Below are 12,434 nucleotides of genomic sequence, written 5' to 3' on the forward strand. Positions count from 1 at the left end.
GTGTGGCTGCTCTTGGGTGTGCTCTTTGGGCTGTGGCTGCTCTTGGGGACGCTGCGACTTTTTTGGAATGGCCCCTAGGTTGCTCTTGGGGATGCTGTGTCTTTTTCGAATGGCTCCGCTCTTGGGAGTGTGGCTGCTCTTTGGAATGGTGCCACTCTTGGGGACGCTGCGACTTTCTGGAATGGGTCTGCTCTCGGGGATGCTTTTGGGCATGTGTCAACTCTTTGGAGCCCTCTTGGGGCTGTGGCTTATCGTGGGGAAGCTGTAGCTTCTTGGAATAGTGTCACTCTTGGGTCTGCTCTTGGGAGGGTGGCCGCTTTTTGGGGTGCTCTTGGGGCTGTGGTTGCTGTGGTTTTTTGGAATGGCGCCACTCTTGGCGGCCCTCTTCGGGATGCTGCTGCTCTTGGGGATACCTCCGGTCTTGGGGTTACTCTTGGGGCCACAATGGGTCACTGAGCATGGAACTACTCGCTTGAGATTCGAAGTTGGAGCTCTGCAGAGGCCCTGAGTAAGACGAGCTCTTGGAATCCTCATGGAGGCCCAGCCAGGAGGACAAGGTCTGGAGTGGAGCCATGTAAGACTGGGACCTGGAGGGCCCTGAACTTGAAGTCTCCGATGGTGAGGCAGCCTGGCAAGGGCAGGGGGGGAAGAGTCATGCCGGGCCTCTGGGCCTGTGCCCAGCTGGCCTGACTGTCAGTCTCAGCCTCCCTATTACCTTGGACCGGTTTAGAATGCTGGAAATAATGCTGAAGAGGGTCCAGATGGTGATGCTGGGCTGCCCTGGGGGGATTTGGGACCGGGTTAGGCCTCTGGAAGAGCCACAAGCCAGAGAGCGGGGGAGCAGCGGGGGTGGGGGTGGCAGTCCTTTACTTTCCACTTCCACTATGCTCCCTGAGATGCTTCTCCTGAAAAGTCTGGGCTCTGATCTCGGGAAGCAACCCACGGGACTCTGGTGTGCTGGGTGTCCCGGACCAGCCCTCCCTCTCCTCCGCAGCCGGCGTGCCTGCCCCCCCTCCACCCCTTCCACTAGCACGCTTGGGGCCAGCCCCACTTTTGCTCCTCTACTTTCCTGACTGGGAGATTCTGCTAGGACCTGAAGGGCATGGCGGTGGCGCCTGCTCTCAACATCACTTCCGGGAGGACCGGGGCCGGTCGCTGGTCCATCAGTTGGGAGAGTTGCCCGGGGTAGCGCAGTGCTTTGTCCCAGGTCCAGCCTGGGCTCTCCTTGGTCATTGGGACGGGGTACTGGGGAGGGAAGGCCACCTCCTTCTGTTTTGGGGGTCCTCTGTGGAGGGACCAGAAGGGCCTCAGAAACCCAGAGCCCAGACGGAGGCTCCAGGGCAGGAGACAGGAGGGTTTTCTCACCCGCTAGGGACACTGGGGCACTCTGGTCCTGGGGGAGAGTAAGAGTGGGGGTCACGGGCCGCCTGTGCCACCTGCCCGGGAGTCAGAAAGGGCTCCGGGCGGCACTCACCTGGCCCCCCCCCCCCCCCGGCCGCCTCCCAGCCCTCCTCCCATCTCATCTCCTGGTCCTCCTCCCAGCCCGGCCCACTGCCCTGCCTGTGGTCACCTGAAAAAAGTTACTCTTGAATATGGACATGAGGGGCCCAAGGGTCGGGTACTTGCTCTCCGCCACGGCTCTCTGCAGCAGGCCAGGCTTGGGGAAGCACGATGGGAAGGAAAACTCAGCTTCCGGCAGGTGGAGCTCTCTGTGCGGGACAACTGCGAGCAGGGAGGAAGCAAGCCTGAGCTGGGAGCTGGCCGGCCCCTGCGGGCTCCCCTGCAGCCCTGCAGCCCCCCAGGCCAGGGCCCCACCTGGTGAGGGTTTCTGGGGTTTCATTGGGCTCAGGGAGTCTCGGTGAGCCTGAGGATCAGGGCTCCTGGGGTCGGGGGGGAGGGGGTTGCTGGAGGAGGGCCAGAAGACTCTGCAGGTAGGGTAGACTGGCTATGGCTCTCTGGGACAGCTGAGCTAAGAAGTGGAAGCCTCCTAGGCGGGTAACAAAGCCAGGAGGTCCCCATTATGACCTCATGCATGGGTCAGGAGGGTCAGGTGGGGCCAACTGGCAGCATTCCCTGGGTCCCATGCAAGGCAGGACAAGGAAGAAGGGGGCAGCACCCCCAGAGGAAGGCCCTCTAGAGCCCCTGGCCATGACCGGGTCGGGGGGACACTCGAAAGTTTGGGCCTGTCTCAGGAGACACCCGGGGGCCTTTGCCGCAGAGCTCAGAGCCAAAGCCCAAGGCCCGCTCCTCAGCTAGCTCTGCAGGGAAAGTGAAGTAGGAGATCCGGGCCCTGAGGGGCCGAGGAAGAAGGCACGCAGAGTATCCTGGGACCCTAGGCCAGTTGGGGAGAGGGAAGGACAGGCAGCCCACATTCTAGGCAGGGGCTCTGGGGAAGGCTCTGAGGTCTTTGAGCAGGGCTGTAGCTTGAGGCTGTTGCAGCCTCCCCAGGCCCCCTTCGCCTTTTCAAGGGAACCTCCAGGAGCCACCAAGGCCCCCTAAAACGGGACTCTGGAGAGCCGGGCCACAGGCTGTTGCCCTCCCTGAGGTGACTTTGGCTCAGCGTTGATCTCCATGCTCTGGGCCTGACTCTCCCTGACTAGTCCTGGGCAGTGAGAGGGTTAGAGTGCATCTGGAGCCCCGGAACCCTTGGCTTACCCTAGAGGTGTGTGAACCTTAAAAATTCTCAGACCCTACTTCATAAGTTTAGGATTGTAAACCTTAAAAAAATTCCCAGACCCTACTTCATAAAGGTTGGTCCATTCCCCATTGGGACCATTCACCATTTGGGCAGTGAAGGTACTTGATCAGGAATGTGAGAACTCTACTTCACCATACTTAAGCATGCCTTAGGAGAAGATAAAGTTGTAAACTCTTTGCTGAACAATGAAAAGTACTTAAACCCATACTTATAGTAAGACAAAAAGTTCTTAAGCTATGCCTATTTTTGGATCTAATACAAAAGGGTGCTAAGTACCTATAAAGGTCAGGCAACTTGTGAATTTACAAGGAGCAAAGAGGTGAGAAACTTAGAAGTTTTCTGGTGTGAACTTAATAAAAAATTTAAGCCTTCTTAGGTATGAACTAAGAATGGTCTGTCCTTTGAAAAATGTCTACTGTGATTGGTAGATGGAAGAACTTAGGGGAGGTGACATAGGAGAAAATTGCCTTTAAATAGGAGCTCAGAGACATTCAGATTCAGGACTGAGCTGGTGAAGTCAGCTGAGATGAAGCTGGCCTGATGTCACTAGAATCCTTGCTTGAACAAATCTTGTGGTGAGTGATTAAGGACTGACTGATCTTTCTCTTAGGGCTTAAGGCCTAGGTTGGCCAGGACTGCCCAGGGCCGGCCTATCCTTTTCTTATTATTTGCTTTTTCTCTCTTTCTTTAATTCCTCATTGTATGAATTATGAATTAATACCCAGTTGACTTGGGTATATTTCATAATTGGGAATATTTCCCTGGCGACCACCTTATACATTTGATTTTAAAACAAGGCACTGTCTTGAAACCATATTTTCTGAGGTCACAATTTACTCATCCACTCTTATATCTACAACAATTTATGTCTTCCACTATTTTAATCTTACAATTTATGGCTGACCACAAGGTTGGTGAGAAAACCCTCAGAAAGTTTCGGTGAAATCTTTTTCCTTTATCTCTTTGATTTATTACTTGCTCTATCAGTCAGTTTTGCTTTCTTTTTTAACTTGGCTTCAAAAATACAGCTGCAAGAACAGGGAAGTAAAAAACCTTTTTGATTCTCCTTAAATTAAGCTGTTTTAGATCTTCGCAACAGTGCCCAAAGGTCCTGGCTAGCAACTGCCTAAATTAGGACTAGAAAAACCTGGGAAAGCTTTTGGCCTTGTCCTGATTCCCACGTGTTTACTTTAGAAATATGTGGTTACAGCCAGTTCACAACATACTTAACAACTGGCTATTCAGCTCCATGACCAAGCTCATAAAATTCGCATGCTTTGTCTCTCTGAAATTTCTCATACCATGGGACTTATGGCAAAATATAATCGACACAGTACTCCCCCTTGGGATTTTGATTGTTATAGCTATAATATTGTTATTTCCTTAAAAAACCCACTTCTCAGTCAAACCAACGGAATGTTCCTTCTACCACTCAACAAAATGCAGAACTAAATACTCGGCTTGAGGTTATAGAGGAAAGTCAGGGAGAGATTGTAGCTTTCATAAGAAATATTAAGAGAGTTAAGAACATTATCAGAATAATCTCTGTCCCAACTTGCTCTGGACATTAACCCTCCTAGCCAACCCACTGCTCCTCCTGCTAACTCTACCTTAGAACCCTCTGCTCTTGACCAACCCACCCCTCCTCCTGCCCCATCAGCATCAGAAAACCCTACATCTAATCAAACCATCCCTCCCCCTGTCCCACCGGCCTCAGAAAACCCTACTTCTAACGAACTCACTCCTCCCACTACTCATGCTTCTGACCTCACACCCTCAACTCTAAGTACACACCCCACTCATGCTTCCAACCCCTCAATTCTAAGTACATACCCCACCCACGCTTCAGACCCTACACAATCCACTCTAAGTTCACACCCTACCCATACTTCTGATTCTAATGCCTCCACTTCACACCTTACTGATTCCTCCAATCCTAATACCTCTGTATCCTTTTACACTTCTCCCTTGGCTCCTCCTTCCCACCCTGCTCAATTCAATTCTCAGATCCTTCCTACCTCTGATCTTTCTGGCACGATGGGACAACAAAAAACCCTCTCCCTCAAGGTGCCCAACTCTTCTATTTCTCATACTTACCCCACTGAGAATGGAGCAAGAAGCCTAGAAACAGGAGTACCAAATAATTCAGATAGCTTATTTCCTTTAAGGGAAGTACACAGTTTTAATAAAAATAGAAACTTGGTATCTGTAAGACATCATACACCTTTTAGCTCTGAGGACTTAAATAAATTGAAAGAAGATATGCCATCATTTGAGGAAGATCCAATATTAATTATAAAAAAATTAGAGAACATATTCAGAACTTTTGACCCCACTTGGATGGATGTTGAGAATTTATTAGAAGCATTTTTGACAAAGAGAGAGAAAAATAATATCGTCTCTCTGGCTAATCAAAATCGAGGTAAAAAAGGACATTATTGGCCAACTGAAGATCCACATTGGAACCCTAATGTTGAATTAGATCACACAAAACTAAACCAGGCCAGAGAAGCATTCATTGACAGCCATGAGAGCTTGCTTGAATAGACCTGAAAAATGGTCAGAATTTGAAAGAACCCAACAAGATATTGATGAAACACCCTCCCAGTTTATGGACAGACTTATTGACATAGGGAATACATATATGGACCTTGATTTATCCAGAGAAAGAGACATTAGACAAATATGTAGGCAATTCGTTGAGAATTGTTGTTCAGTGGTAAAAGACTACTTTAAAACTAGCTGTCTAATTAGGACTCTTATGGACCTTGAAGAATTGAGGAGAGTAGCAACCTATGTTTATAAAGGATGTGTAAAAAGACCTGAGGAAGGCAATACGTTAGTGGAAGATTTAAAGAAGGAAATTGAAATGTTAAAGAGACAATTGAAAAATAAGGGAGGGACTGTAGCCCCTTTGCAGGAATTCACAAATAAATCACTAACCTGCCACTTCTGTGAAAAGAAGGGCCACAAAATGATGGAATTTAGAACCTTTCTTAAAATGATCGGAAGGAATACACAGTTTAATAACAACTTTATGTAGCATTCCAAGCATATACACATCTATGAAATATAAATGATTGTATGATTACTGTGTCTTCACACACAAGGTAATACTCTGATATTTGTGAGTGGAATCTTGACCCAGCCACATGGCTGTTGCCTAAGACAAACTCATTAACATTTTGGCTCGGAGTCGAAAGCGCAGGTTGATATGTACACGCCTATAAAGGTGGAACCTTCACCTTGCCATCCAATCTGAATTATCTATGCTTTGTATCGTGAGTGCTACGTGCTTGAAAGTGCTACGCACCTATACCCTACAATAAAAACAGAAGGCAGCCCCATGAATTTTCTCTTGTATCTTCACTCTGCACTAGGAACCTCTCTCTCTCTCTCTCTCTCTCTAGTAAAACTCCGAGGCTCTAGCCCCTCTCGGCTTGCATTCTCTGCCTTAATCTCTTCCTCTACCTCGTGTTCCATTGACTCTCATATTTTCCTTCCAAGGAGAATATCATAGGGGTTTGCCTGCCCTATTTAAACACTGATTTGTCTGTGTCTGTCATTCTTCACCCTGGTTCTCAGATTCCCTGCCTCTCCTTGGGTCCCTACCACAAAGGAGAACCCCTTCCCTTGTGGGCCCTGCAGATCTGGGACCCCACACGTGACACCCTGTAAGTGGGAGTAACAATCCTTTGTTACAGGCATTCGAGTGCGCACAACTCGAGATTCCTTCATCGAGGTACGGAGTCAAAAAGACGGACCCTGCAGGTGGCCTCTGAGGGTAAGAACTGCCTTTTATTTCAAATTTCTTATTTAAGAAATATTTTAGAACCTTGGATCAATCAGCCTCATCATATTCCTGTTATATCAGATTCTTAATGTCACTTATTGAAAAGAAAGGTGTTAAGATCTCTGAAGCTAAGATAAAAGTGTTGATTAAGCTAATAATGAAAGCATATCCCGAATTTCCAGCAAAGGGAGTGCTGAATGTGCAGGAATGGGATCTGATTGGTGACAAAATGAGGCAGTGTCAGAAAGAAGGAAAGAAAATATCACAAATCAGTTGGAACACAAAGCCATTTCAGCATTCTGATGATAAGGTAGAAAAAGCTTTACAAATTCCAGAGGATGTTACTTCCTCAAAGGCTTTTAGCTCTCTCCAGCCACCTTCATGCTTTAAGGCTTCTTTTCTTATGCATCCTGCCCCCTCCCCCACAGAACTCTGCTGACCAAAATAGCATTAAGGAGGCTACAGATAGTCCCTACATTACAGAAGCAGGATTTCTAACTTGTGCCATAGCATGCAAAACTATTGGAAGCTCTCAGCATTATAGAGCTGATTAAGACTATTTATCAGCAAATTTTTGACACCAGATGATTGGAAATTAAGAAAAATATTACCTGGGGTTAACAGCAAATGAATTCTAATGAAAATACTGCATTAAATGTGAAGAATTGACTTCTCTCTTAGTCTTTTGCCCTTCCTTTCACTAATGATACTAACAATATATTTAACTCACTTCCTTTAACTGACTTATCTATCCTTGCTATCTTTCCCCTGTCTGTTGCTGCAGAAACAGACAGAAATATTCAATGTCAACCTCTGCCTCCACCCATACTTAATGTAATATTATGATCATTTTAAATTTATAGAAATAAGCAGGTAGAAATGTTTCTCCTACAAAACTTAGAAATGATTCAAATAGTATAGACTCAAATTTAATTCAGGCTATGGCCATTGAAATCCTGACTTCTATAAAAATTCAAAGCAGAGTAATTCACTATGTTAATCAAGCTTCTAGCTAAAGGATACGGGGCTAGATAAGACTAAAACCAACAAGTCCTACGGCCAAACCATTCTTATCAATTAAATATAAGTTTATTACAAGAAATTTCTTTACTTAAAAATTGCTTATTTCAAAAGTTGTATAAGGAAGAAGCCAAAAATCATAAAGGAAACTCATGTGTCATAATTCTGTGTTATCTATCAAACATTACCTGGCACAGGTAAATTGTGAAAGCTTAATAAGCAATGCTTAAACTTAGAATAAACCTTAAATCACATTAGGCTAGCAGCTTAAGGTTAAAGAGTGCTTTGAGGGACTTCCAGGTAAACATGGCTGCAATCTAGACGCGACTCGCTTCCCTTCCCCGGCACTGAACGAAATAGACTACCTCAAAAGAGCATAAAAATCACCTTTGGAAGAACAGAGGGACTCACTATTACCCCACAGAAACGAAGGTACGTGTGGTTTGAACATTTCCACACTATAAGGAGGAGGAAAAGCTCGCACAAAAACTTGAACTGAACTGCCCCTACCCCCCCCCCAAACCAGAGTAAGCTATAAGAGTGCTCACTGGGACAGCGAGTGAGTGAGGAACCATCTCTGTCTGGGGGGGCACACCAGGGTCCTTGGGATCTAAAGACTGCAAGGAAACGACCTCTCAGGATGGTTTCACGGGAAAATCCTGCACTGAGCAAAGGGACGGCCGCGCTGAGCAAAGGGGAAACCATGCTGAAAGGCTGCACTGAGCAAAGGGGTGGCTGCACTGAGAGGCTGCGCTGAGCAAAGGGGCGACCATGCTGAGAGGCTGTGCTGAGCAAAGGGGAGGCTGCGCTGAGAGGCTGAGCTGAGCAAAGGGGAGCTGAGAGGCTGTGCTGAGCAAAGGGGCGACCGCGCTGAGAGGCTGTGCTGAGCAAAGGGGAGACCGCGCTGAGAGGCTGCGCTGAGCAAAGGAGCTGCCGCGCTGAGCACAGGGGCCTGCATTCTAAGAAACCTCGGAGGAAGGGAAGAACTAGTCTGAGGCAACCTAAATTCACAGAAAACCCTCCCACATCACCCAGACCCTAGACCAAAAAAAAAAAGGAAAGTAGAATAAAACCACCAAAGGGATGGCTCACATGTCCCAAAATCAAGCCTCCAAGAAGAAAGGGGGGGGGGAGAGTATTGAAAACTTTTATGGAGGGAGTACCTAAGGAAAAGAAGAGAATGAGGATGAAATCCAAACAAAATCAGAACATGCCTCCCAAAATGGAAACTATCCACAAGCTCTGGAAGATCTCAAACTGGAGCTTACCCAAAAGATGGAAACCTTTTGGAAAAAAAATGGGAGAAAGATATCATCAGTCTGATAGACAATACTTCACAATTGGAGAAGGAGCTGGAAGCATCTAATAGAAGGGCAGACAAAGCTGAAAAGCAAAACCAGTCCCTAAAGACCAGAATTAAGCAACTATAAGACAGCAAGTATGCCCAAAAGATGTAAACCTTTTGGAAAGAAAAATGGGAGAAAGAGATCAGCAGTCTGATAGACAAGACTTCACAATTGGAGAAAGAGCTGGAAGCATCTAATAGAAGGGCAGACAAAGCTGAAAAGCAAAACCAGTCCCTAACTACCAGAATTAAGGAAATGGAGGACAGTGAGATTACAAAATAGCAAGAATCAATAAAGCAAAGCCAAAAAAATTAATGAATAAGAAGAAAACATGAAATATCTCACTGAAAAGGTCACCAACTTGGAAAACAGAGGAAGAAGAGACAACCTCAGAATTATTGGTCTCCCAGAAAAACCAGAGATAAACAAAAACCTCGATGCTATTCTACAGGAGATTATAGAAGAAAATTGCCCACATGTTCTGGATCAAGGGGGCAAAATAGAAATAGAAAGGGTTCATAGAACACCCTCTATACTAAATCCCCAAAAGACAACTCCCAGGAATGTAATCGCCAAATTCAAGAGCTTCCAAGAAAAGGAGAAAATCCTACAAGAATCCAAGAAGAGGAGCTTCAGATATAGGGGGGCTCCCATAAGGATCACACAGGACTTAGTGGCTAAAACACTAAGAGACCGCAAAGCATGGAACACGATATTTAGAAAGGCAAGAGAGCTGAGACTCCCACCAAGAATCAACTACCCAGCAAAATTGACTATATACTTCCAGGGGAAAGAATGGGCATTCAACAAAATAGAAGATTTCCAAGCATTTGCTAAGAAAAGACCAGAACTTAGTGGAAAATTTGACATCCAATCACAGAAAGCAAGAGAAACATGAAAAGGTAAATATGAAAGAAAGGGAAAAGGAGATAAATCTTATTTTTTCTTTAAGTCAAACTCTCTTCTATAAGGACTACATTTATATCAAATTATATATATTAATATGTGGGGAAAATGTATTGTTTAACTCTCAAAAATTGTATGCATCATAAGAGTAGTTAGAAGAATCATGCATAGGGAAAGGTTGGGGCATCAAGAAGATTTGGTGAAAGGGGGGGAAATGAAAGAAAAAGGGAGGGGGGAATCGTCGATAATACTAACATTTACTTCAAGAAATGGGGGGGGACTAAATAGAATAATCTTTCCCATATAAAGATACACATGGGAAGGGGAGGGGGAGAACTCTCATATGAGAAGGAGGAAGAGAGCGTGAAGTGATATTACTTAAATCTTACTCTCAGTGAAATCAAATCTGAGAAGGAAGAACATCTAGATCCAGTGGGATCCTGAATTCTATCTTATCAATCAGGGTAAGAAAGAAAGGAAAATCAAGGAGGGGGAGGGTGGAAGGAGTATAAAAAGGGAGGGAAGGAGAGAGGGGAGGGGAAGGGAGCATATCAAGGGAGGGGACAAGGGGGACTGACCTACAGTAAATCACTGGTTCAAAAGGATATAGCTAAAGAAGAAAGGTCAGAACTAGGGGAAGTTATCAAAATGCCAGCGAATCTGCAAGTGACAATCATAACTTTGAACGTGAATGGGATGAACTCACCCATAAAACGTAGACAAATAGCAGATTGGATTAGAACCCCAAACCCTACCATTTGTTGTTGTCAAGAAACACATATGAGGGGGGTTGATACTCACAAGGTTAGAATTAAAGTTTTTGGGCCTCAACTGATAGAAAGAAGGCAGGAGTTGCAATCATGATATCGGACAAAGCCAAAGCAAAAATAGACTTGATCAAAAGGGATAGGGAAGGTAAATACCTCCTGATAAAAAGGGAGTATAGACAATAAGGAAATATCACTAATCAACATGTATGCACCAAATGGCATAGCATCTAAATTTTTAATGGAGAAACTAGGAGAATTGAAGGAGGAAATAGACAATTAAACCATATTAGTGGGAGACTTGAACCAGCCACTATCAAATTTAGATAAATCAAACCAAAAAATAAATAAGAAAGAGGTAAAAGAAGTGAATGAAATCTTATAAAAATTAGAGTTAATAGACATATGGAGAAAAATAAATAGGGACAAAAAGGAATACACCTTCTTCTCAGGACCACATGGCACATTCACAAAAATAGATCATAAACTAGGTCACCGAAACATAGCAAACAAGCAATAAAAATATTGATCAGAAAGGGTACATGGAGAGCCAAATCAAAAATTAATTGGAAAATTAAATAATATGATACTCCAAAATCGGTTAGTTAGAGAAGAAATCATATAAACAATTAATAATTTCATTGAGGAAAATGACAATGGTGAGACATCCTTTCAAACCTTATGGGATGCAGCCAAAGCAGTACTTAGAGGAAAATTCATATCCATGAGTGCATATATTTACAAATTAGGGAGGGCAGAGATCAATTAATTAGAAATGCAAAACAAAAAACTTGAGAACAAACAAATTAAAAACCCCCAGAAGAAAACCAAACTAAAGATTCTAAAAATTAAGGGAGAAATTAATAAAATCAAAAGTGATAGAACTATTGAGCTAACAAACAAGACTAGAAGCTGGTACTTTGAAAAAAAAAGACAAAATAGACAAAGTACTGGTCAATCTAATTAAAAAAAGGAATGAAGAAAGGCAAATTAACAGCATCAAGGATGAAAAGGGGGACCTCACCTCCAACGAAGAGGAAATTAAGGCAATCATTAAAAACTACTTTGCCCAACTATATGGCAATAAATATACCAACCTAGGTGATGTGGATGAATATCTACAAAAATATAAATTGCCTAGATTAACAGAAGAAGAAATAGATTTCTTAAATAATCCCATATCAGAAACAGAAATCCAACAGGCCATCAAAGAACTTCCTAAGAAAAAATCCCCAGGGCCTGATGGATTCACCAGTGAATTCTATCAAACATTCAAAGAACAACTAACCCCAATACTATACAAACTATTTGACATAATAAGCAAAGAGGGAGTTCTACCAAATTCCTTTTATGACACAAACATGGTACTAATTCCAAAACCAGGCAGGCCAAAAACAGAGAAAGAAAATTATAGACCAAGCTCCCTAATAAATATAGATGCAAAAATCTTAAATACGATACTAGCAAAAAGACTCCAGCAAGTGATCAGAAGAGTCATTCACCATGATCAAGTAGGATTTATACCAGGGATGCAGGGCTGGTTCAATATTAGGAAAACTATCCACATAATTGACCACATCAAAAAGCAAACCAACAAAAATCACATGATTATTTCAATAGACTCAGAAATATCCTTTGATAAAATACAACACCCATTCCTATTAAAAACACTAGAAAGCATAGGAATAGAAGAGTGGTTCCTAAAAATAATAAACAGTATATATCTAAAACCATCAACTAATATCATCTGCAATGGGGATAAACTAGATGCATTCCCATTAAGATCAGGAGTGAAACAAGGATGCCCATTATCACCTCTATTATTTGACATTGTACTAGAAACACTAGCAGTAGCAATTAAAGAAAAAGAAATTGAAGGCATTAAAATTGGCAATGAGGAGACC

The 12,434-nt window shown here is 44.0% G+C and overlaps 1 protein-coding gene across 3 annotated transcripts in view; it reads right to left on the reverse strand.

Annotated features, from left to right (window-relative positions):
• Positions 1-216: 216 nt before the first annotated feature.
• The window catches only part of LOC107649199 (translation initiation factor IF-2-like), a 60,733-nt gene continuing 48,515 nt past the window's right edge, over positions 217-12,434 (reverse strand). For 2 of the 3 annotated variants that reach the window (XM_056825834.1, XM_056825833.1), the window contains 2 exons: positions 1,571-1,722; positions 217-628 (listed from right to left, as the gene is read on the reverse strand). In XM_056825834.1, the coding sequence (XP_056681812.1) occupies positions 217-628; positions 1,571-1,722 (564 nt within the window). Of the gene's footprint in view, positions 1,286-1,570; positions 1,723-12,434 lie in introns of all 3 variants that reach the window. The other variant, XM_056825832.1, reaches the window with a different exon arrangement.

This window comes from Monodelphis domestica, chromosome 4, assembly GCF_027887165.1.
Source record: "Monodelphis domestica isolate mMonDom1 chromosome 4, mMonDom1.pri, whole genome shotgun sequence".
Taxonomy (NCBI): domain Eukaryota; kingdom Metazoa; phylum Chordata; class Mammalia; order Didelphimorphia; family Didelphidae; genus Monodelphis; species Monodelphis domestica.